The sequence below is a fragment of the Protopterus annectens genome, chromosome 17.part0, assembly GCF_019279795.1.
Source record: "Protopterus annectens isolate FY-2018-M chromosome 17.part0, PAN1.0, whole genome shotgun sequence".
NCBI classification, from domain to species: domain Eukaryota; kingdom Metazoa; phylum Chordata; order Ceratodontiformes; family Protopteridae; genus Protopterus; species Protopterus annectens.
Window position 1 is genome coordinate 504,650,958 of NC_056751.1, and position 25,663 is coordinate 504,676,620.

The 25,663-nt window shown below is 38.8% G+C and overlaps 1 protein-coding gene across 1 annotated transcript in view; it reads left to right on the forward strand.

Annotated features, from left to right (window-relative positions):
- Positions 1–289: 289 nt before the first annotated feature.
- The window catches only part of NAPSA (napsin A aspartic peptidase), a 776,864-nt gene continuing 751,490 nt past the window's right edge, over positions 290–25,663 (forward strand). The window contains exon 1 of the mRNA XM_044059077.1: positions 290–470. Within this exon, the coding sequence (XP_043915012.1) occupies positions 409–470 (62 nt within the window). The 5' untranslated portion in view covers positions 290–408. The remainder of the gene's footprint in view (positions 471–25,663) is intronic.

The window sequence follows — 25,663 nt, forward strand, 5'->3', positions numbered from 1 at the left end:
ATGATGTTTCTTACAACATTTAAGTGTTTCAGATACAAAATGACTGTTTTAGGCAACTATTAAAGAAATCTTAGGAAATACTTTTGATCTAAACCCTCCCTCAGGATAGTTTTCCCGCAGGACACAACTGTGCAAAGAATTACAGGTGGTAACCCTAGCTCAGAGAAAATCTGGACAGTTTGGGGACGGTATGCATTATGGACAGATAAACATTTCAAGGCAGCAAATAATAAAAACTGTCGTGTGTGACCCAAGAGCCCATGAGCCGCCGCACTCATCACGTGATGCAATTGAGGAAGTAGATGAAGTTTCTAATGTGAGGAGAATTTGCTACAGATTTAGGGAGGTAGCACGCTCATTTGGAAAAGTTAAATAGGTCTGAAAGTTGGATATTATTTTTTCATAAACATGAATTTACGAATCTGCATTTTGATCCTGGCTTCTTTCCTGACTTGTGAAGGTTTGATTCGGTAGGTATATGTTTTTATTGCTAGGAATTCTTTGTACTCTGAGCTAGGTCACAACAGTATACGATGCGTTTCTACACTGTATGTGTAAATGAGTATGAGTTCAATATTACGCAGCACTGCCAACACAAAGTTGGAAAACTGATACAAACTTTTCGTTGGTTGGTGCACATAGTACTGCTATTTAATGTGGTGCATTTAGCTGCAGTCCTTTTCTGACAAGTTCTCGATCATTTTATTATTTCTCTTCCCGTGTTGTAAACGTCTTTGCTGGATTAGAGATGTTATGCTTTTCAGAGTTCTCAAGCAGTATTGGAGACTGACGTACACTGGTAATAAGTTCCCTAAAGTCTTGAGTTTAATTTTAGTCTTGGTAATACATTTCCAGGTACCATACCATTATGCATGGGTACTTTGTCATCTTACTCTCCTTAAGTATTTATCTAGCCTTAATCTGTATGCGTTGGTTGTGGAAATTGCAGCTAAGGAAATGTACAGGTTATAATCTCTGCTAGGGAGGGATTATTACTGCCCCAGGTCATGAGTCAGAATTTCATTATTGTATAATCATTAAAAGTATGCTATTAGCACGTGATGTAGTTAAGTAAAGATTTCTTTTTAATCTACCAAGTCCAGTCCATCTATCTACTCCTTCTCTGCAAGTACTGCCTGCCTCACGCTATTTTAAAGCTTTTCATCACATGATATTCAGCAGTTCAGATCTGGAAAAACCCTTTCAAGTTATTCTCTTCTAATGCGTGCTATGTCCGCCCCAACCCCTCTGGTTATATATATATATATATATATATATATATATATATATATATATATATATTTTTTTTTTCCTGTAAATTGGGTTAGGGTACTCTTCCTTACAAAGTGACGTTTAATAAACAAGGTGAAAAACGGAATACAGTCTCATTTTTGAGGGGTGGAGCAAGAAATGGTTCTGATTATAGCTGCAGGATTCATCATTTCCCTTATGACAACAAAGTACTACTCACTATGTGGCTGCATATAGATAGTTCTTTTTTGACTTCATGTACAATGTCTTTTGTAGTTGGAGCAGAATTTTCTTTGTCACTTTGTGCTACCTGGACTGACTGCTTCATGTAGAAGGTTGCATCAGTTAGCTGCTAATAAACTTCATCTTTTAGTTTTTGGCTTTAATTCTGTAGCTCCACTTAATCAGACAGTGCTTTTATGTTGCCACTGAAACAGAGCAATATCTTTCATGGTTAACATGGGAGGGCAGCCTTAGTCCTATAGTACAATACCCCAGAAAAAGTAAGATTGGCGGTCTGGTTGCTTATGGCTAATAAATTACTTAAAACCTTTAGGCATACCGTGAGATAAAATTACTGTGCAACTTTTCTGCTACTTTGTAACTCCTCAAAACAGTTTTATTTTCTGTATGTCAGTGTTGCTGTCATACACCAAATGACAGTCTGATGATCAGCAGAGAGCAGCAGTGAGAAATCTGTTTATACAACAATTGTTTATTTCCAAGTTCAGAGACCATAAGAACTTGGCATGAAGCCATGTGGCTAAGAACACCACCTGTATCACTATGTTTTGTACATGTGATTCTGTACTTTGTATATGCTTGCATAGTGATGCATTCAACCAACACTATTACTGCAAAAACACTATCAAAATACTCCACTACCAAAGAAAAAAAATACTTTTTTTTTTTTTTTTTTTTTTGTAGCAAATCTGCTCTACACCCAACCTTTTGCAGAAGTATGGTCCTAGACTTGACAAATCTGAGAACACATTAAAAGGTGGTGTGCTCCCGGCCTTGAGAGTGAAGATTTCTTTAGATGTCTGCTGTTCTACAGATTGTCTTTCCACTGTTATATATGAAAATGCACATTCTGGAACATGTTGGATCAGGCAGCCCTAACAAAGTATTAGTTGCCATTCTAAAATTAAATACTTTGTATATTCTCTGCATCATAGAGCGGTTTAAGGCAGCTGTGGTCATCTGGTTGGTATATACAAGGATTGAGTAGTAGATTTATGACTTCCTGATTGAGCACAGTTTCTGTACATCTTTTGCTGAAGTAACTTGCAGCTGCATTGTAACACCACATCATTTCTGGTCTATATTTCTTATTGGAATATCCAGTATGGCGCACTAAATACCTGTAGAGCTCATTTAGGTGGTAGTACTTGGCCTGCCATTCATCCTGTTCCTAAAAACAGATGATGCTTCTGAGATCAGGAGAAGCAATGACATGAGAGACCACATGCATATGAGTCTAAAAAGAAAGGAATATTCGTGTCTTGATGAAAAATTGAACAAAAGACCACATGGAACTAAGGCACATCATATTTAGAGGCAGCTGTGGAGGTTGGGAGCTGACTTTTTAGAGTCAGCTGATGTGGCTTTGGTTGTCTTTCGACACAGTTAAGTAAATTGTAATCCCCCCCCTTCTTTTTTTAATGACTATGATAAAGGCCATCACTGGGTACTATTGCTGAGTTACTGTGTCTTGCATACAGTAAGAACCTATTGGCACTTCCAAGATGGCTGCACACTGATCAACAGCTTAACTTCATCTCTCCCAGTATGAAAAAAGAAGCTGAAAGATAACATCCAGGAACTCTGCCACTTCTAATAAATTTGGTTACCAACTAGTAAGCACATTGCCTGGATGGCAGCAAAGATGAAACTTGGGGAGCCTAAAGGAAAATCAACTAGAAAAGATTAAGAGAAAGCACTGACTGTGAAGGCTGCTGCAGCTCTTCAGCATAAACCAATTCAAGCTCCATCTTTGGGGCAATAACTTGGAAAATGTGCTCAGAGCTAATTAAAATAAACAAAACATTTATATCAACTTGAATAACGAAAGGCTGGAAAAATGGAATAAGCATTAAACAAATATTCAGATAATTGATAAAACTGCAGACATTAATAAAACTGCACAAATTAGAGGACAGAATGAAGAAAAGGCTGGCTTAGTACGAGATTTCTCAAGAAGAGATGTTTAGAAAAAGGTAGTATTCGAGGACATCGCTTACAGTTTTCTCTGTATCAGAAATGGAACGGAGTATACTAATTTTATGAAGGCACACAGAAGCAACTGGACTGGTGTTCCACATCAGGATTTGTTAACTGAAAGGGCACATTGTGTGACTGCTTCAAACCTGGCCATGAGAAAGCAGCCAAAGCTAGTGTAGTGGTAAGATTTTATGAATTTGCTGCTTAGTTGCTTCAGTGCTCCAACAAGCATCCAGTTATTTGTTTAGGTACCCTGAAACTGTGTCCATTTTTGCTTTTAATTATGCAGTTATATGGGCAAACCTTGTCTGGACAGTTGTCTTTTTCATTTTATAATGATTTATATGTTTTTATTAAGATGTAAGATTGTTGTATTTTTAATTGCTACAGTTGTGTGCTGTCAACTTGTCCTGAAAGTGCTATAAATGACTGTCAAACCTGTTAATCTCCACTGTTCTCTTTTTTCATGTCTGTTAACTGCCAGGCTCTTTGGGGACTTTTTTTTTGTTAAGTCTGCCTAACTTGATTTATGACCAAACTTATTCTTATTTTGTTATTCTTCACTTCTTTTTGTATTTCTTTTAGATGCGTCTTTGTCATAAATTGTTGTCTTGTTTATGACAGGGCCTCTTTACTGTGTCATTATTCTGTTCCCCCTTAGACTTCTTAACTATATCCTCAGACTAAGCAGAAAACTTGTACAGAAAAGGCATGCATTTGGTTCCTGTCCTTTAAATCACTTTTTTTTTTTGTGTGGGACCTTCTAGTTTGGTGGGTGAAGGGGAGGCCTCTGGGTGTGGACCATACCCAGTACTTTGTGTCCACATTGGAGTGAAGCCTTGTGGATATAGATCTTTTTCTGTTTTGCATGCGGTAATGTGGTTAACTGGGACAATTTGGTGGGACCTGCCCCCTGTGTCTTTATATAGGGCTCTGTGATCTGGTGCCAGGTGGGTGGGCGATAAGCTGGGTATTCTGTCTGACTTACCTTGTGAATCTGTTCTGGCATTTACAGCAAAGGCCTTGCCATAAAATAATTTTGTTCCAGTCTTCTCTTCTGATGCCCTGAGACTCTCCACTATCCAGTACCTTAGACTAAAGTTGGTGGATTTTGAAAATATTTATTTTACAAACCCCTGTCTGAAAAATGTGGTTATCAGCACTACCAACTTCAGTGAATTTGCCTTATAGGCAGGAGCAAACTTTAGGGGTCTTTTCTATAGCGTCCATGCTCCTTCAGACTTCTTTTGCCCCATGTGCTGATTTTGTCTTGACAATTCTAGAAAGCTTTAGCATAAGAACTAGTGAGACATTGGTGGCTTTTGTAAAATAATTGTTTGGTTTGCTCGGGTTAAATATGTTTTTTAACCATATTTTTGGACATATATTAGACTTTCTTTTAGTGGGAGTGCATGCCCATTGATTTGGTGTTGGAACCTATGCGTTTGAGTGCTTCCTTTGTTGTTTTAGGTTTTATGTACCTGAGGTGGAATCTCCTGATCTGGATCTGATGCAGTTTTAGGTTTGATGTACCTGAGGTGGAATCCCCTGATCTGAATCTGATGCAGTGCAAGAATTTTAATCTGCTTATCAGATGTTGTAATTCCAGTGATGTGACACAAACCTCAGAACTATAATGCCACAAATAACCAGGAGCTTCTTGAGGATTATAAAAAGTCACTTACCACTGTGGATACCTTAGCCTATTGCTGCATGCACCAAATTAACCTCAGGCCTTGTGAGCCTTGATTTAGTCTAGAGTTATATGACCTTAGGAGAGGTGGGCAAACTGTGTGCAAATGGATTTGCTGTGGCTGACTTGAGGGCAAGCTTGCCCTGTACAGCCACTTTTCTTTGTTCCAGGTAGAGATCACTCAGAGGTCTGCTAACTTTTCTGGCTGATCTCTGACATTGTAAACTGCCCTTCTCTGGGTGGTTGGGAGTCTGTGCAGTCCAGACTACCTGGCCACTCAGAAATCCTTTCCTCCCGATGAATGTGAACTGACGTGTGTGTGTGTGTGTGTGTGTGTGTGTGTGTGTGTGTGTGTGTGTGTGTGTGTGTGTGTGTGTGTTCTTGTGCCAGGTCAAACTCTCTTCATTTGGTTCAAGTTGCACGTGTGCTAGCTATATCAGTAGGGCATTCTGGGGATAAATCTAACATTGGATCAGTATGACATCATGCCACCCAGCTGTGATGAGTTTTATCTTTTGGTTTCCTCCATACACATGATGACCTTTGCTTTGGATTTGGTTATGATCTGTCTGGGTAAAATAGGCCCACCACTGTACCAGATAGCTGCCACCTTTTGGGGAGGGAGGGGTCCTACTTATCAAGAGTTTGGACTGTAGATCAATGTCCATCCCTCTGTTTTTTGGTAAGGTGTTGGAAAAGGTGCTCTCTGACCAGTTGGCTTGTTACTTGAGAGGGAATGATACGTACAGTAAACTCTCATTTAACTGGCACCCATGGTGATTGGTAGATGCTGGATAACTGTAGTTTCTGGTTGCTTGAGAGTTACTTTTAAAAATAGGCCTAACTAATAATGTAACCTGTACTATTTGTTTGGTTTGACTTCTCAGGTTGGGGAGAGGGAGAATTCATTCATATCTTCCTTTTTAAAACTGTAAAAATGTAAGTATGTTTCCTGGGGGTGGGGGTGGGGGTGGGGGGGGTGGGACTGCAACACATGAAGATTGTACTGTATTTCTTCAATATTTTTTTTTTGCCAGTTCTTGAGAGTGCCGGTTACTTGAGTTCTGATTAACTGAGAGTTTACTGTATGATCTATTTCAGTGCAGCTATCATTCAAGATGCAGTAGGGAAATTACACTTAACCAGGGTCATCAGCAATTACCTGGTATTAGCATTACTGTTTTGCTTTAGTCCATTTGGGTATCATGGTGTTCCTAGACACTGATATCTGTAGAATCCTTTTGAACTGATTGAAGTCTTAATTGCAGAATCTTGGGTGTGATACTGAGGTGGACTTGTTTGCCGTTAACCTCTCCAGGCATTGCCATTGACTGGTGTCTGGAGAAAATCACTTTGTTTCCTACCTTGTCAGCTGGTGTGTTCTTTAGGACTCCATTTTAAGCCCATTATTATTTGGAGTTTACTTGTTGCCATTTGGAGATGCTTTTCAAAGCAGAGGTTTTTGCTATCATTGTTATGCTGCTGACACAGTGTTATCTTTTATTTCCTCCAGGACTATATCTGACAGTAGTAGACTTTGAATGCATCCGTGGGTGAATAGCAGCTAACGCTTAGAAACTTGACTCCTCTGAGACTGTAACCCTGGCTATTAATGCCCAGTTGAAGGATTCCTGTGCTCTGGCCTCGTCCCCTAAATATCATCTGCTGTGATAAGCTCGAATCCATGTCAAGGTTGCACAAATTGGGTATGGTCATTGAGAGTAGGCTGACACTTAATGACCAGATGCCAAGTGTTTTCCGAGCTTCCTGCCTCTGTCACAGGAGCACCACACTGTTTAAGCCTGTTATTCCTGCCGCAGACCTTCTCATAGTGGTCCATGCCCTAGTATCCTCCCATTTGGATTACTGCTGTGCTCTATACCTAGGGCTGCCTGACTGAACTAGACTTCTTACAGTTAGTCCAAACCTCTGCAGCCCGGATTGTTTTTAAGTTCCCCATATACCAGTCCTTTGAGCTGCACTGGCTGCATGAACATCAGTGGATTGTGTATACATTTCTTGACATTGTTTGTTTATATACCGCTTCATGAGTTGGGCTCTCTTTACTTGTGTAACCTTCTGGCCTGGTACCAGCTGTACCATACCATGTGCTTGGCCTAACAAGAGCTGCTAACTCTTGGAAGCAGGGCTTGACTTTTATTTATTTATTTGCCTTTCTTTTTGGCCCATTCCTGTCTGAGCTTTGATCCTCCTTGCTTTTGTCTGCTCCATTGATTTCCATTTATTCCTTCATGGTTAGAGTCCTACAGTCCAGTCACTTTGACGGGCACGCTAGCCGAGTGTGTCAACCATTATTTTTGCACTTGGAGAGAATAGCGTTGCATTTAACTTCTGGAAGGTAAATGGGCAGTTTTCAGAGACGTCCTTTTTTTTCCGCTTTTGCATGCAGTGTGTGGTTCTTTGTCATCCTTACTAAAGATGATTTTGTCAGTTGGGAAACTATATCTTTAAAGCTGTGCACTGCCTGCTGTTTCTGTATTGCAGATCTGTCACTGCACAAGTCCTGGTAACTCTGAAGTAGAATTTTATGTAGATTGATTTTTATTCTTTGCTAGTGACTATTTTATGTTAAGGAAATTTGCTTCATCTTTCTAGTGTGAGGAGAAAGCGTGGAGTGTGGTACTGCTATGTGAAAGTTTAACATTTGCGTGCTACTACTAGTGAATTCGTGAATCCAAAGTGTGTCGTAAACCTTGGAGCAGCACATTTTTTGCAGGTGTGTTGCCCTCACTGCTTGAAAGTAGAAGTCAAGTTCCTGTTGATGCAGTTAAAATAGAATATGGTTCCAAGTGTGAGTTTGTCCCAGCAAGTTCCTCATTTGTAGAGGTTTCCTGAGGTCTGTCCTGCTGTAAAAAAAAAAAAAAAAAAAAAAAAAAACATAGTATGGACGTTGGATCACAGGCGATTCAGTAGATTCTGTCACTGGAGTAGGCTCCTTTTAACATCAGAATTTCTTGATGCTCAGGAGTAGATTTGGTATTGTAGCCTTAAATTTCATGTTCTACACTCTTGTAGTGAATTATCATAGCTATGGCTTGTTGGCATGTTTAGACTGTACGTACACATCCTGTATATGTTATGTACTTAGTGTGGAGTAAAGAATAGTGAAACTCCTGAGGTAGCAGACCTAATTAATTGTATAGGTACGTGTGGGGCATGCATTTATTCACGCACACTTTTGTATGAATAGCTGGAGCAAGGTATATAACGTGTATATCTATATATAATTTACATCTGTGCGTGGGTGTGTGTGTGTGTGTGTGTGTGTGTGTGTGTGTGTGTGTGTGTGTGTGTGTGTGTGTGTGTGTGTGTGTATGAATAGCTGGAGCAAGGTATATAACATGTATGTCTATATATAATTTACATCTGTCAATATAAATATATATATATATATATATATATATATATATATATATATATATATATATATATATATATATATATCTGTGTGTGTATGAATAGCTGGAGCAAGGTATATAACATGTATATCTATGTATAATTTACATCTGTGTGTGTGTGTTTAAATGAATAGCTGGAGCAAGGTATATAACATGTATATCTATATATAATTTACATCTGTCTATATATATATATATATGTGTGTGTGTGTGTGTGTATATAGATTTTTTTTTATATATATAATCTATACACACACACACACACACACACACACACACAACCCTTAACCTGTCCTTTGCTGTAAAGTGACAGTAACCAAGGTTTGAGGACAACTGCTTATTGAATTTTGTGTGTGACTACTGCGTTTCATGTACCAAATAGTCATGATACAGGGTCATTGGAACAAGAGATGAAAAATAGCTGGGAGTTGCTGCCTTGCCAGAAGAGACTGTGAAATGGGCTTGTTAATGATCAGTGGAAATAAGTGATATGTCCCAACACATGGAGAATGTTGAATGATCCAAGTATGATTTGTCAGAAATGCAGTGTATCTGCCTTACTACGTCAGCTGGTCCATACTCTGTGTGCTAGAAATTCAGCATAGCTCAGAGGGCAGTGATGCCAGTATGTTGTACTTAATTGAGGAGAGCAAACGGTCTCTCTCATCATCATTTTGTAATTGGGGGGGGGGGGGGGGGGGGGCTCATGCTCAAACTCTTTCAGTCAAATCCTTTTTTTTTTTTTTTTTTTTTTTTTTTTTTTGCTGAAGAGGTTGTGTGAAATGTGTGTTTATCTGGAACCTGATGATAGTAGGCACTGAAGGACAATTATCTTGGGGAAATTTACAGATATTTGCAGATAGTAATTACAGAATCGAAGTTCACTAGTTGAAATTGTGAGATAAAGACCATTTTTTATACATGATTGTGACAGCTGAATGTCACGTGCTGCATGACTGAAGTCACTGGTATTTCCCTAGCTGATGTAAAGGTGTGTGGTGATTCTCTTGTAAATCCATTTAAAGTGAGAATGAAAAGTACACTAAGGTTGATTTCTTGCGCATTTCTGTTCATGGTGATTTCAGTTCTAACTTTGTTAAATGAATGCTATAGTTGCTGCCTCTAAAAAGTGTGTCATTTTCATTTACTAAAGAAAGCTTTTTTTGTGTTGTCTTATCTGCTAACGGTGAAAAACTTTCACTACAGCTTTTGCAGCTTTTGGAGACAGCAATGGCAGCCATTGATAAGGAGTGGATGTGCTTTAGAAATGAGACTTGGAAGGCATATTTTAGCACAAACGGGTACTTTTCATTCTCCAAATGAATGAGCACATTCAACATATTTGTTACAAATACCATGTTTTCCAAGTTTCTAACCTCTGATAAAATTACAATACTTTTGGGTAAATCCTGTAATTCCACAACTAAATGAAGGATTGTTTAATTACACAACTGTTAATTGTGGTTTGGTGTAGGTAAGATGCTTAAAAATGACTTTTACTGAAATTCATGTTTTGAATGAACTTTCATAATTTGGAGATTACAGTATTGATTCATAAAAGGTCTTGTTCAGAAGAGATTATAAGGAGATGAGGTAGATCTTGAAATATTTCCAGGTTCTATCAAAACTGAAAAGTTTTAAAATGGCTGCTTTGTGTGCTATGATTGCCTGCATGGTTCTGTGGTGTAAAGCAGTGAAGTCCTGACTATGATGCAGAAGAGCCGAGATCCATTAATAGCTCTGGCACTGGCTGAGGAGAATGGGATCTGAGTTTGGCCAATGGCAGCTGTCTGGTTGGATGCGTCTGTGAGCATGCAGGTGCCATGGGAAGAGAGTAGGATCATCCTGTTATGACATGGGTACCCACATCAGCCACCAAAGAAGCATGGATAGGAGTATTGAGAGAGAAACCCAGCAGCTTTATTGTATATGACTGCTTCGGGACCAGCTGTCATCTAGGGGTGAAAGAGGACCAATGAATGGTAGTGCTTGGTGATCAGCAGGCCGTGAGGAGAAAAAGATTGCCTGAGACCACTATGAGCTGTTTTGGGAAGTTTCTGCCTTCCTTGGTGTTTCCTAATCATGGAGTTGTGTAAGGGGTGTTTGCTGCCCCTCCCCTTGCAAAAAACAAGATTCTAGCTAGGTCTTTCTCACAGGTAATAGAAAAAAGACATATATTACACACTGTCTCCAGATATTAGGAAGAAAGCTTTCCCTTACATGGGAAAGAGATTGTTGAGCTTCTTTTAAAAAAAAAAAAAAAAAAAAAAAAAAAAAGTGGGCATGTTTGTGAGCATCACATATGTGTGGAAAATTTTTGTAGGCTAATGGTAGACAATCCTTTAGACCCGTTAAGATTAACTTAGAAATAGGCAAGGGTACACACAGGGTTATTTAAAGTACAGTGCCATGGCTCCCAGGAGATGTGTGACATTTGGGTCTGAGGAGTGTCTAGGAAGACTCTACTTGGAGTTGCACAGACTAAAAGGAAGGCAGACCTGATGGTATGCATGTACAGGAGGGAACATGACCCATGTGTGGAGAAGCCATTTGTTTTCAATTACTGCCTGAATTGAAAGTGAAGCTGCTTGTTTGTTCCCTTTTGTTGAAATTGGGGAAGGGATCTACTCTGCTGCCTGGAGGACTCAATTATTTTATTATTTTGCTAATTATTCCACCAGCGATCTGTTAGAAAGCTAATACTGAATCTAAATATAAAATGTTACTGTTTTGTGAAAAAAACCACCAGTAAGGTGAACGTTTGTTTGTTTGCTGTCTGATTTTTCAGAAATGTGTTTGTCAACAAGCTGACTCTAGTGCAAATTTTTCACAAATTACCCTACATACAGTATATGTACTTTTGTGTTTATTTGAAAATGCAAGTGGCATTAATACATGTGAGCGTTATTAAATTCCTTAAAGTTATATATAATGTGTGTCGGAGACTTCTGATTTACTCCAACAAGCTTTATTCCTGATAAGTGCTTTTGTGTTTAGACTGCATTATATCTATTTTATATTGAAACCATTAATATGCTTGTATAGGATAAAACAGTATGGGGAGGTGGGAGGGTGGGTACAGTAGCCAGTAGAGGGATACCAGGTGATAAAAGGTTGGCTGTATAGTCAGCAGGTAGCCTTGGGTCCAATTAAGATTGGTTGCTTTCTGTATTCTGTTTTGAATGCTGTTTTCAGACTGGTGGGTATGTTTTTCAGAGAGTGGAGGTAAAGGATTGGATATGTGGCAGTTAGTGCAGAGGACTAAAGCTTTGGGCTGTTAATGAGCTGCTTCGTATGACATGTCTTGAGACCTTCCACCTTTATTTGCTTACTGTACAAGTCGCTTAACCACAGTGTTCCCAGGTCCCTCTTGAAAAGAGAGAGAATTGTATCCAGTAGGCTCACCTGCTCAAGAAATTGGCTCAATCCATTTTTCTTTATATTTTGTTTGACCTATTAGCAGATAGCCTTGGGATGAATTAAGATTGGATACATTCTCTACCCTAATCTGAATGCTGTGTTCAGATTGGCCATTGTGTTTTCAGAAAGTGGGGTACAGTATTTATTTGGGAGGAGAAGCTGAAGTAGACAAACTTAGTTAAAAATGAGGGGTTAAACAGTGTGCGTGTGTGCGCATGTGAGTTGAAAGTGGAGTAAAGATGAAAAATAGACAGTAGGGTAGAAACTAAACTGGCTACTGTGAACCTAATTTCCTGAGCCCCTTTATTAAATACACACATGTTGGCAGTTTTACTCCAGTATAGAGATTTTTCAGATCCAGAGAAGGGAATACAAGCCTTTAAAAAATCGATTATGTGATAATCGAGCACACTATTGTTGACTGTAAGTAAATTTAGACTCAAACTACAAATAAAAGTGATATATGTGAAAAACATAACTACTAAAAATGAAAAGGCTGATAAAAGTTAGAGAGTTGTCTTTAGCAGTCGAAACTGCTGTTGTACTACAGGTAGCCTAGAAGTGTCTAACATATTGAAGTGGTAATCATAGTTTATGTATAGAGTCATGAATGCGGAAATGTACAACCACTTCTTTTACTATGAGAGATGCTCACAATGAAATCAGAAACTCACTTGTACAGTCAGAGCTGTAGAGGACCTGAAGCACCTGTCTGCATGAGCTGTTGTCAAACAGAACTGTTACTTGATTATGTTAAAACATTGCTGTCTTTTACAAAAATAGTTCATGCATCAAAAATTTAGGAGGCCATTTTAAACCGAATAAGTGCAAAAGAAATAGCACAATATCTTGAATACATGGTATTTGTTGCTACAGTTTGGCCATTCATATAAACATTACCATTTTTCTTCCACTTTTATACAGTATCTTCTGACGCTGATTTAGCTAAAGGGATTATCTTTCACTGTAGCAGAGTACCTGGTCTAAATTAGTTTTGAGCTTTTGGGAGTTGCATATAGGTGGCCCACCCAGGTGTAACCATACATTGGTTAAGGGGTGGCACTGCCATTAATATCCCCACTTCTTTACTCATGCGAACAGTGTTCAGAAGCCCACCTTGCAGTAGGCACGAGTCCTGCAGTTCAGTGCAAAAGAAATGTGCAGGAATAAGCTTTCCATGCCTGTGGAGTGCCTGTGTGGTCTTCAGCCAGCAAAGCAGGACTAAATCATAATTTAGGAGTGCTGTACAGTAGGGCCTTTGAATCCTTCCTTGACTCCTTCTGCTTGTTAGAGGTGGCATTGTGAGATGGGAGAGGGTGGAAGGTTTCAGCATTCTGAGGATCACCAAAAAGAGGTGAGAGGTGCATGATAAAGTATTGGGAGTCAAGTGCTTCACATAATGTGCCTGCTTCTTCACTATTTTATTTTATAATATTTTGTGCTTGTGTAGTCTACCCTTTTAAGGCATTTAACTATGTATCCATTCTAATTCCCTTCCTTTCTTAGCCTATCCTGTACTCTCATGAGTATATGTGTACATATCCTGTGTACTACCCATTCCAGCAGTCTATTCTGGGGATCCTCAAAACTTTTAATTGAAGTAGATGCTAGGGGTAAGTGGCCTCTACAGTCAGTTTTCTGTGGATGTTTTCCAATCATTGTTGTTCATGGTGATACATTAACATTTCCGTAATATGGCCTTAAGCACTTGCATAATATTTCCATTTTTTTCTCTTATTTCTAGTAAGAAGAATTCTGGCTCCTCCTCTACTCAGTTCGTACCACACATTCTTCTGTCACTTTTTCTTCTTCAACTCCTTCCAGCCACCTGATTTCCCTCTGCTTGTATGGCCTCCTGAACTGCATGCTTTCCCAAGGTGCTGTAGGAATGGCTGGTAGTGTGCGTATATTGTTTCTTTGATTCTGGAATCTCTACTCTGGCACTTTGTTTACTGCTGTGGCCTTGGCCTTCTCTTACTGCTCCTCTTGGTCAAGGTCAAGTATGAGAAACCTCCCCAGGTTCTTTTCCTGCACTGATGCCATCTGTTCCACTCCCACAGGTGATACTACATACCAGTTTTATGACCCACCTTCACAACTTTGCCTTGAGCTTAATTACCATGTTTCTACCCACCTGATCAGCCTTTTTTACTTCCTGCATTACAGCAGCCATGATTTATTATCAGTAAAGAGAGTGAGCTTTTTCCTGTGTTTCATAAAATGTACTTGAAAGTGAGCACAGTGAATAGCACTGAATCCAGAACTTTCACTTGTACTTTTCTAGTCAATTCCGTTATTCCTGACATCTTCCCTGTCATGACAAGCCACTCTTCTCACACCCTCCAGCCATGCTACATCCTTCTTCCTCATTCTTGGCCCTAGTTCTGATCCTTGCAGTTTTTTGCAGATCTTGTAGTAAGAGTCAAAATCCTACTGTACAGTCCCTTAACACCTTGTCTACCCTTGCTCCTTTGCCAACCATTCAGGTAACATTTTTATAAAACTTGAATAAAAATGAAAAAAACTGCTAACATGGCATAACATCAATGCATTTGAGAAACAGCATAGAAAAAAGGTTAAGTGCTTTCACACCAGGACTAGGCGCTTCATCAAACCATATTGTTACAAGTACAAAATTACTTAAGTACAGTGTTTCAAAAACAAAATGACTAAAGCACATGATCTAAGGACTGGCCTTAAAGGCACAGTCTCATTTAAACTCAAAGCCCTGTCTGCTTTCAATTCCAAGATCTACTTTGGAAACCCACACCCTGTCTGCTTGTAATTCCAAGATCCACTTTGGACACATATGGAATGTTTGGAACTTAGTATGACCAACTCTGATATTTACCTCCTACAGTTGTAAATCTATAAATTCAAAAACATACTCATTACTAGTCTCAAGAATACCTTTTGAAAGAGCGTTATTAGAATCTCCCTTTCTAATATCTCGTATATGCTCTCTAATCCGATCCTTCAACATACGATTCATTTTGCCAACATTTAAAACTTTTGCACAGCTTATAGGTTGCCAAGTAAATTAAATTGCTTCTCTTGCAATCCACGTAAAAATGAAATCTATATATTTGATTAGTAAGTGGATTCACAAAATTAGAATCACTCTTAATAAACTTACACATGCTACAAGACTTCCAACCATAGGTCTGTACTCTATCCGATCTGTTTATAATAATGAATTCTTTTTAAAGATCGATTGATCCTAAAGTAAAACTGAGGAGTCTCACATAGGTGTGTCCTGTATGTATCCTCCGTTATCAAGATATACCAGTTCTTCTAATATTACATATCGGATGAATTTCATTAGAAAATGTTATCCTAAGACCATCAGACTTATTAGATCTAGGTGAGCTAACCTCATTTTGCTTAGAAAAATAAGGTTTAACAGAGTTTTTTCTATGATTCAAATCTCTCCACTGGCTTCATTAGTCTTTCTCCGCATAACCTCTGTGTAGAAACTTGCAGTTTAACTTATGAGAAGCTTGTAACATAGGTTCATCATCCTTATTTAATCTAGCAAGTCTGTAAAATTGCCCGTTTAGCACATTCCTATGTGTTTGTTCTTGATGCACACTGCTACGATGCAAAACATTAACTTTTTTTTTTTACAGGGTTTCTTATATAAGCAAGTATTAAGGCCCTTAGACATTAATAGTTACCTACACATCTAAGAAATCAAAAGTGTTGGACATAATTTATGGTAAACCTGAAAAACAAAGTAGTTTGATGCAAATATTCAGCAAAATCAGAAAGTATATTTACCGGTCCCATCCAAACTTAAAAAAACATCATCCACAAAATGAGTGTAATAGGGAATAAATGTTTTGTATTGTGTACCAGCATTTTAATAAAGCTTGGTTAGGTCCAGTTGATAGCTCTTCCCGACATGTGGATTGCTGTGATTTTTTTTCTCTCCCTGGAAAGCAGCCAGCTTTTTCTCTTGGAATTCTCTTCATGACTTTGCACCAGCCAGCACTACTCAACTAACTGGCCTGTATTTCTTAAGTTTTTACTGTTCCTAAGCATCATAGTTTCATAGGTAGGTACTAGGCTATCAGCCCAAGGGCGTAAGTAAGCCTAGCCAACAAGGTTCCCTGGTTTACGCCACCCAAGAAAGTTAATTTCCTGTGCCCCTGTTGAGTAGAGCCACAGAAGTGATCCCCGGGGTGTATTTCCTATTTCCCATCCACTCATCAAGATTTTTCTTGAGGAGTGCTACTGAGCAACTTTGCTTGACATAGACTCAACATCAAATGGTGACAGCCTTACCAACTTCCAGTCCTTGTGCACTTTTATGAAGTGGCCGGTGTGATCTGCTGAAAAGCCAAATGATTTAAAAAAGAGCATATGTGAAGTACAAAAACGGAGTTCTTTGACCAGAAAAACAGGTTTTAATTTCATTAGCTAAAATCCAGGCTTCAGTATATTAAGTTATTTTGGATTTACTGACAGATGTATAGAAGCAGTCCAAGAGGCAGTTGTCTGTTTTTCACTGGGTACTTGAGTGGGGGGAAAAAAATCCTTATACAGACCTGTTGAAAAATTTTGATTTGCAGCCAAGTTTGCCACATGGATTCCTACAATGCAGTACAATAATATTCATCATTTTGATGACTGCTGCAGTATTAGTCTTTGTTATATACTTGGCAGGCTGTAACCCATATAGCTGTTGGCCAGCTTCCAGTGCATTAAGGCACCTTCCACACACCCAGTCAGTCAGCTTGATTTAACCCGAGTAAAAGGACAGGAGTGTGCCCTAAGCCCTTCAGAGCTTTCCTGCTGCTGAAGAGGATGTTCCCCTGACACTTTTGAGGTTCAACGGTCTGCTTGTGTTCTTTTTTTTTTTTTTGGTAGACAAGTTCCCTTAGAGGTAAGAACTGCCACTTTTATTGAAATGGTTTTCATTATACTTTCCTGTCTAGTAAAGTTTAGTTTTAAGCTAGGAGTGTATGTTTTAACAGATTGTCACAAGAGTTAACTGTACTTTTACATGAGTGATATTTTTTTCCTGTCAGTTTAAAAGTTGTTTAAAGTAATTGAAAAAATTCTTTCTGTGGTGAAATTGTGTTTAAACACTTTTGACAGCCAAAAATAAAATTGTGTTTTTTAGTGTTTTTATGTGAAAAGGTGATTTTTAAAGGCCGTCTTTACCACCTTTTGCTGCCTGTTTTGCTTGGGAAAGGGGCACCATTTTCTGCTTGACCTTGGAACAAGCTACAGGTCCCATGGTTGGTCTTTCTTCCTGCCACAAAAAGAAAAAGTTAAGCAAACAGCCTTTGCCCACTACATCAGGCTAGCAGTTTAGCCTCAGCTGCAGGTGGGTGACTCTCTGCTGTGGCTGTAGCTTGTTTCTCAGACCACTCCTCTTTTACCCCAGTTCCCACAGGTGTAGGAGCTACAAGCCAGTATGGATAGTGTCCTTTGCAGCAGTTGATCTCCCCTCTCTGGGTAAGCAAGAGAGAGACACTTGTCACTGCCGGGAGACAGAGCTGGGAGGGTTTCCCTGTTAAGTCAGTGTGTTGTGCTCATCCCTGGGGGACACTGCTGCCACCATTAATAATACTATTAGCCCCATTTTTCCTGTCCAGAGAGAAACGGAAAACTAAACGTGTCTACTCCTCAAGTTTCCATAGACAGGAATAGTTTACTAGGTTTGGCTCAGGGTTTAATTCAGACTGTTGATCTTTTTTATAAAGTGGATTCCTTTTCTTTCTTTCTTTTTTTTTTTTCCCCTGAAGGGATTCTTGATTTTGTATCTTAAGGGACAGATACAATGTTTTTTCCTCAGGTTTTGATTGAGACTCTGAAGAGAACTCAGTTTTTGATTTCTCCCTGTGGGGGTTTCTCTTTCTCTGAGACGGTTTCTGGAACGAGACAGTGTTTTCAGTGGGAGAGCACTGAAGGCTTTTATTCCCTCAGACAATACCGTGAGCACTTACAGAAGGAATTTCCAGAACCATCACCCATTATTCTGTCCTCTGTGGAGGACGTGTGTGTGTCACTGCCTACAATTTTCCTGACAGTCAGCTAGCTGTCCCTAAAAAGGCTGACTGAATGAATATATCAAGTCCCTCAGTCTTTAAATTTTTTATATTATCTTCCCAAACCTGACCCAGCAGCTGTAGATTTAGTTAATCCTACTGCTGCTAAACATTTATTTAATTCCAATACTATTATGTCTGACAAGGGTGGTTAGTTTATTGATGAGTATTGGGGGAGATTGTCTGAATCTCCACTTTTCTGTCTAATTTTCAGAATTTTGAATTGTCAGGCTCATACCTTGGTTGATTGTGACAAACTGAATATATGAGGAATGTTTTTTCTCCAGTTTCTTCTTGTGGAGAAAAAAAATCTGCTTTAAATTTAGTTTCTTCTATTGCTCAAGTCACAACTTGTTTACAGTGTGTGTATGATTCCGTTGATACCAGGGCTGTGGCCACCGGAATTGTTTTGAGGTTTGCTTGGTTGTGTTCTGAGACCCTCTCAGATGAAGTGAAAAATGAGATTTTAAATTCTACTTTGGATATTAGTTTTTGGTTCCTCTGTTGCAGAGGTTAACAAAGTGCGATGAAAGCAATAATTTGATACTAGGAATCTCTTAAGATTTTTCAGACCTACTTTTCCAGATTAGGGTTTTTCTAACCCTCTCATCCAGTTTTGGCAAAAAAAAAAAAAAAAAAAAAAAAAAAAAGATGTTTAAGAAAAAATGGCTAGAGCATTCAAAAAGAATTCAGGAATTCCTTCCCAAAACCAAAGACAGTCCAACAAGTCAGAATGGCTGCATAAGGGACCTTGTAACCCATCTCACTCACACCGTCCCTTTTACCTTCTAGAAAGTCTGCATCTCCACTTTTCTCTCTGGTAACAGATAGTTTCAGACAAATGGTTTCTGAAGATTATCTGTCAAGGTTATAGATGCAGTAGGAGGAAATCCTTCCTGTTCAGGGGTTAATTCCTCATCCACCAGACCAGACTCTTTATTTCCACCGTGTTCTTCATCACATGCTGTCCCAGGGAGAGAGCTAGGACCAGTTTCTCCGTCCCAGGTTGGGAAAGGTTTTAATTCAAGAATGTTTATAGTGTCAAAGAAAGAAAAGGCTTGGAGACCAGCTCAGGATCTTTTCTTTCCTAAACCTGTTTATGATGGTGCCCAAGTTCTTGCCAAAAATATTTCTTGATTCTGGTTATGGAGACATGGGCTGTATTGTACTTTTCTCAATTTCTGCAGGTATTCACAACTTTAACCTACTTGCCTGCAGAAGCTGAAAATACATGGCTCAATGTTGTAACCATGGTGCAGGTGTCAAGTATTCTTGACAATCTTTTTACTTGGCATCAGTCAAGAATGTAACTTGGAAGTTAGAGATCATGCAATTTATTAGCATAACTTCTCAGCTATGCCTTATTAACATAGTAACAGGACATCCAGTAGTTGACCCATGTCCTATTACTTTGCCCTCTAAGCACCTGAGATTGGTAGCTCTTGGCAGCCTGTGTTTGTTTTTTTAGGGAAAGCTGTAGTCATTTGACTAGAGAATACTGGCACTTGAGATGTTGAAGTCTTTAAGGATGGTTTTCTTTTTCAGGTGTATGCTTTATTTTCAGACTGGAATCTGGATATATGAGCATTGGTAACAATATTCACTGTTTAGACTACATACATTCCTGTTTTTTTATTTATTCTTTTAATATGATAATGGAGGCATTTGTGTCAACCTGTTAGCATGAGAATTCTAGACAAAACCAAAAATTAATTTGTGGACAAAGGGCCAAACTCAGTGCAGATTTTTAAATATTGTTCTTATGACATTAAAGTAGAATAACAGGTTTTGCATTGGCATGCATGTTTTTCTGAAGGATGTGATAACCGCATACTCAAATGTTTGTCACTATTAGTGAATTCAGTCCTCATTGATTTTGCAATAATGTGTGGTAAAATGGAATATTCTGTGGACATTTGATAGGTATGGCGGGGGGTGGAGTGCCCTTTAGCAGGAAGCTGAACTACATTACTGTGAATATTTTTGTACTCCTTTTGGTAGGTGATTGTAAGAAGTACTTATCTGTTTGGGAAGGCTATCTGTGGATGCAAGCAAAGGTCAGTTAGGATGAATACAGTGTAGGCCAATCATTGCTGTGGCTTTAGTGTGGATAGCGTCTGAGAGCTACAAGTTTAAATGCATTAGTATGATCTTTTCTTTTCACTTGCATTGCATTCTAATATCTAAGGGGTACACATGACTGTGTTTTGGAGGGCAGGTAGGGAGCCTGTGTGTGAAACTACAAGGCAGCTAGGTGAGATGACTTGCATGGGGACAGTGCATGTGCCTATGAATAATACATTATTGAAGTCATTGTGCCATTTCCTTCACAGCTGAAAAGCAGAAATGAAATGGCTGTCTTGTTTTGACGAGCAGACTGTGAATGAAGGCAGAGGGCAGTGGCAGTTATGATTCAGAGAAAAAGGTTATTGGTACAACTAATTTGTGGTGATGGTCCCATATGTACAGGTCTGGGGAACTGGATGACCACATTACCATGGTCTTTGTTTCACTTTCGTCAAATTCAGCCATCATAGGTGGTGACAGGAGTAGGTTACAGATGTTTTAGGGTGGGGTTAAGGAAGCATGCTATACACAAAAGAACAGGGCAGTTACAAGATTACTGGTAGATAAAAATGATGTGGCTTGTTAAGGAGTAGTGTGTATGTTTAACATCAGCAAGTTGAAATATACTACTTTTAGTTTAGTGTGTGCTATTTTCTCTATGGGGCATAAGTACAGAAAGTGGCTATCATTTTTTGGTGGCAGGCAATATATGAAAACAAAGACCATTTATAACTTTTGAATGATTATTGATGTGGTTTGTTGGCAGAAGACAGTAGTTGTTACAGAGCAATATGGCTATTATATTTGTGGAAAATTAACAGTTAAAATAAGTGTATCCTCACAGAAGAGGCATTTTTGTGTGTTTGTTGTGGGGAGTACCCAGGTATCTTATTATAACTACATAAAATGTATTGTTTGAGATTCCACTGTAGGACCCGTCAGGAAGGGTTGCCATCTGGATATTGGATATAATTGATACATTTCTACTTTCTTGAAGTATAAAGAGGATCCTCCTTGATACCTTCCTGCTGTCCCTTATGGGATGGGTCATCTTTGCAGACAAACCTTGATGCTGGACTTCTGCAAGTTGAGGAAATGTATTACCTGTACATTTCTCTTTAGATATGGAGAAGATGCAGCTTTACTGTTTTTGATTTGCAGATGAGTGTTTGTTACTGACAACTGGGCATACCAGAGTGCATTTGGTCAGATGCACTTAAGTAGCCAATTTATAACTGTGTGTTTGGTGTCCCTGTTCTGTTTGAGCTCTGTGATTTGTGGGTCTGGCATTTGTGAAAGCTTGACATGCTTATTAGGTTCTTAATTAAACATTTCATTTTTTGTTCTTCCAATTTAGAACAAGGAAAAGATCCATGTATTAGTAAAGATATTAGTAAGAGTGAATGACAATTTTGAAATCTGTTCACAAAGCTGAAGGGTGTCAACAGAACTGGATGTTTTAAAATGTGTGCACAAGGCTATGAAGCCATCTATAGTTGCATGTGCAACATTTAGATATTCTGTTATCCAGTGTATGACTTTGTGCTCTGTGGAGGAGTAATGCTTATGGAAACTAATAACGTTTTGTTCAGAGATCTCTACCCCCCCACTTTCTTGAAAATGTTGAGCTTCTCTATATTTATGCAGCCTTGAAAATTATTTTTTACCCAGCCAACCTCTCAGTATTGCTGGTTTGATGCAAAATATATGTTGACAGTTCGTTGCTGTTTAAATGTTTATATTCCGAAGCAAGTCTGAATTGGGTAAGAAAAGAGGTGAGGTAAGCGCAGATTGTTCCATTGTAGTGTTGACATCACACAGAGGATGCCTTTGTGTGGTTGTTGGCCACAAACTGAAAATCCACTTCCTGTGCTCGGTTGGTTAAGTAACTGCATAGCAGACCTCCACTTAGTTTAATGTCACACTTTAAAATATCCTGTCAGTTGGCTATGCATAGGGTACAGCTTACTTGCATGAAGCATTCTGCAGTGCCCTTGAGGTATTGCGTTAGGTTATAGGTGTCTAAATGCAGTATTGTCTTGGGTTTAATACTCAAATACATTCCATGGAGAAGGTGCATTTTAACATAACAAAACTGTCTCTGTACATTTAAAATGACAAAACTAGCGTGGAAGTGGCAAGTATAATGTACAGTAGTGTGCTGGAAGCAAAATGTGTAGTAGTTGCATAAATGTTATATATGCAACAACACATGAACATATGTAACTGAAACTGACAGGCACACCCTTAAACACAATTGTGCAAAACATTTTCTTTTTCCAGGGCCAGCCTTTGGTAAACTGGTGCCCTACGCAAAAGGTCTCCACAGCACCCCCCCCAACACCACCCTGTACCCCATTCTAGCCTACTACATCATCCAGATTACTGGCAAAGAGCCCCTGTTAGAGAGGTGCCCTAGGCTGCTGCGTAGTTGGCCTATGCTCATTACAAATTCGGTTGTAGAGGCCCATTATGTCTAATGCTTATTCACCATGTAAGGTGTTGTTGCATTAGTTTAATAAAACATGTTTCCCCAAGTAGAATAAGCTAAGTTGCAAACAAACCTTGGGAATTAATGCAGCACAGTGTGGTTAAGTATTGCACAGTGCTTACTCAAGCAGTAAAGGAGCTACTTCATGCATTCCCAGGTTTTGGATACCATTGGCCTTCATCTGCAGACTGCAACATTAAACAAGCTAGGGAATGGTGCACTTTGTAGGACTTGTAGCTTCCCTTGGTAATGTTCCAGATAGTATTCCAGCCACTTACTTTGCTGATACATTTGAAAAAGTAATGTTTCATAAAAAAATTGTTTCTGATTCTAGCTTGATACAGACCTCAATTTTATAATGCTTTATTGCTGCTTAATGTAAAAGCCTGAGAGTTCATTTCAAAGGCACTGACTACAGCTGATTTGAATCGAGCACATTTGCTGACCACTGTTAGTATTTTTTTTCTTTTAAATGTGTACAAAGGTATGGGTACAGAGGCAAGACTTGGTGTGTAAAGGGTTAATGAACACAAAATTGATGACTGACAAGTTGGCAGCGTTGTTTTCATCGTGTTGCTTTTTTCATTGGAGTCCAACCCCATGATTTAAAATTTCCTTTGCACACAGTAATTGGTTCCCACACTGATGGTCTTTACAGGTTTGCATTCTCAGTGCACACAGTTTTCCTGGCTGGAAATCCATGTAAAAAATGTTTAAGATTTAAAAAGTCAGGGAGCATTCATAATTCATGGAGCTAGAACCCTTAAGTCCTGTAGGGATCATGTGCATATATCCCATGGTCCTTTTTTTCATAGGAAGTCTAAAGTACTGCAGAGTGGAGTCTGTGGCTTGCCTAAGAGTCTTTCTGTTTTTTGCCTGTGTGGCTTTCTTGTGTGACCTTTTTTGCTTGTTTTGAATGTTACTTAGTCTCTGTGACAGAATAATGTGACTGATAAAATTATCTACAAGTCGCTGAGTAGTGGAGGGTGGAGGAGAATCTGTTTGTGTCATGGCATTAACAAAAGTAACTGCCTTTTTTAGCTGACATGCAGATTCAGTTGTTAAGGAACTTATTGAGACTGCTAAATTTTCATCTGAGTTTTCTGTCACAGATTATTAGTAAAAGCAAAGACTCCTAGGTCAGTTAAAACTGTGCTTTAAACAAAAGTGCCAGCTGGTGTGCCATATTTCACAATTTTACCAGTTTATAACCAAGTGCAAAATCTTACCAGAAGAAATGGTTTACCAAAAGATATACCGACACCCTTGATAGACGCGCAAAAAAATTCACAGCAGTTCCAGCCTGTATTCAGAGACAAAGCAACTGTGACCTGACTGTGATGCCCACCTTTGGGGAAGATAGGGTGTTGTAAAATTTAATATTTATCAGTATGGCAGACCTCTTCGTGTCATTTTGGCATACAATGAACTACAAAATTGTACTCTAACTGCATTAGCATTGCATAGACAATAAAAAAGTGGTGAGAAGTGTCTAAATACGTGTGTGTGGTATATATTTATAAAATATGGGTATACTGGCATTGGTCTATTTTTTAAGTTTTATTCAACCTCCATTTTTAGTGACAAAGCAGCTGGTTGCCAGTTGGGAGATGAGCAGTTTCCTGAGTTGGGTGAGTATGCCCTTTCCCTGGGGATTTTGTGATCCTGGAATTAGTATATATAATTAGCAGGGGATATGGGGATGCAGGCGCACTTGCCTGCTGAAAAAAAAAAATACAAACGTTTGTAATTTTGCTTGTTCTGAGATCAAGTGTTGAAGCATGCACATAAGCATGCTGATGTTAACATTGTCTGCATTCGATTCAGTCTGGAACACCAGATTTTATATATATATATATATATATATATATATATATATATATATATATATATATATATATATACACACACACACATATATCTGCGGTGGTGGTGCTGCGGTAGCGTTGTCGCCTCACAGACGTTGCCCATTCGATTCTCAGAGCGTCTTCTGTGTAGCGACATGTGTGAATGGGCGTTCCTTCGTTGAAGGTTGTGCGTTAGGCCCGACAAGCCAGTACGTAAAAATCTACTGCCAATCATTAACGGGCTGGAGTTCCGCTGTGGCGACCCCTAACCAGGAAAAGCCGAAAGACACAAACAAATTATATATATATATATATATATATATATATATATATATATATATATATATATCTGTCTATCTGTGTGTGTGTGTGTGTGTGTGTGTGTGTGTGTATATATATATATATATATATATATATATATATATATATATATATATATATATATATATATGTTATCTATAATCATATACTCGCACATAACGGGATACCTTTCAGTATATGGGAGCCCTTATTAAAACCTGTGGATGTATTCCACGCTATTCCTATATTGCTGACACAGAGAGAGAGAGAGTTGATTTATGGTGGTGTCTCCTTAAGCTTTGCAAAACTTTACAAAAGACCCACATTCTTTTGAAATTTGTGCTGGAAAATGTATAGTGGGACTCTAGCCGTAACGTGCTACAATGCATGTGTTAACTGCGGAGGAACACAACCATCACAGTAGAAAAAGGCCGGAAACAGATTATTTTATGTGAAACGTTCCATTTCTTAAGGCTCCAAAAAGACTGTTAGATGAAGTGTTTTGGGCACTGTCAGGCACTAGTTCAAGGTGAATTATTGAGTATTATACAACGACCCCCAATTAATATTCAAAAACGTGCACGCTGATTGGTCAGTGTGCATGTTGTAAATCAGAGTTATAGTAATAGAAAAAGGTCCAGTCGCCCGGACTTTTTCCATTACTATAACACTTTTACAGCAACGGAGAACGCAAAATCTCGGTTGCTTCACACTGTCTTGCTATGTTAGGCGAGTTTAACATAGCGAGACAGTTTGTAAAAAGCAACGGAAATCTTGCTTTCTCCATTGCTTTTTTTTCAAAACTGTCTCGCTTTGTTAAATGAGTTTAACATAGCGAGACAGCTTTAAAAAAAGCAATGGAGATTCCCCGTTGCTTTTTTTAAAGCTGTCTC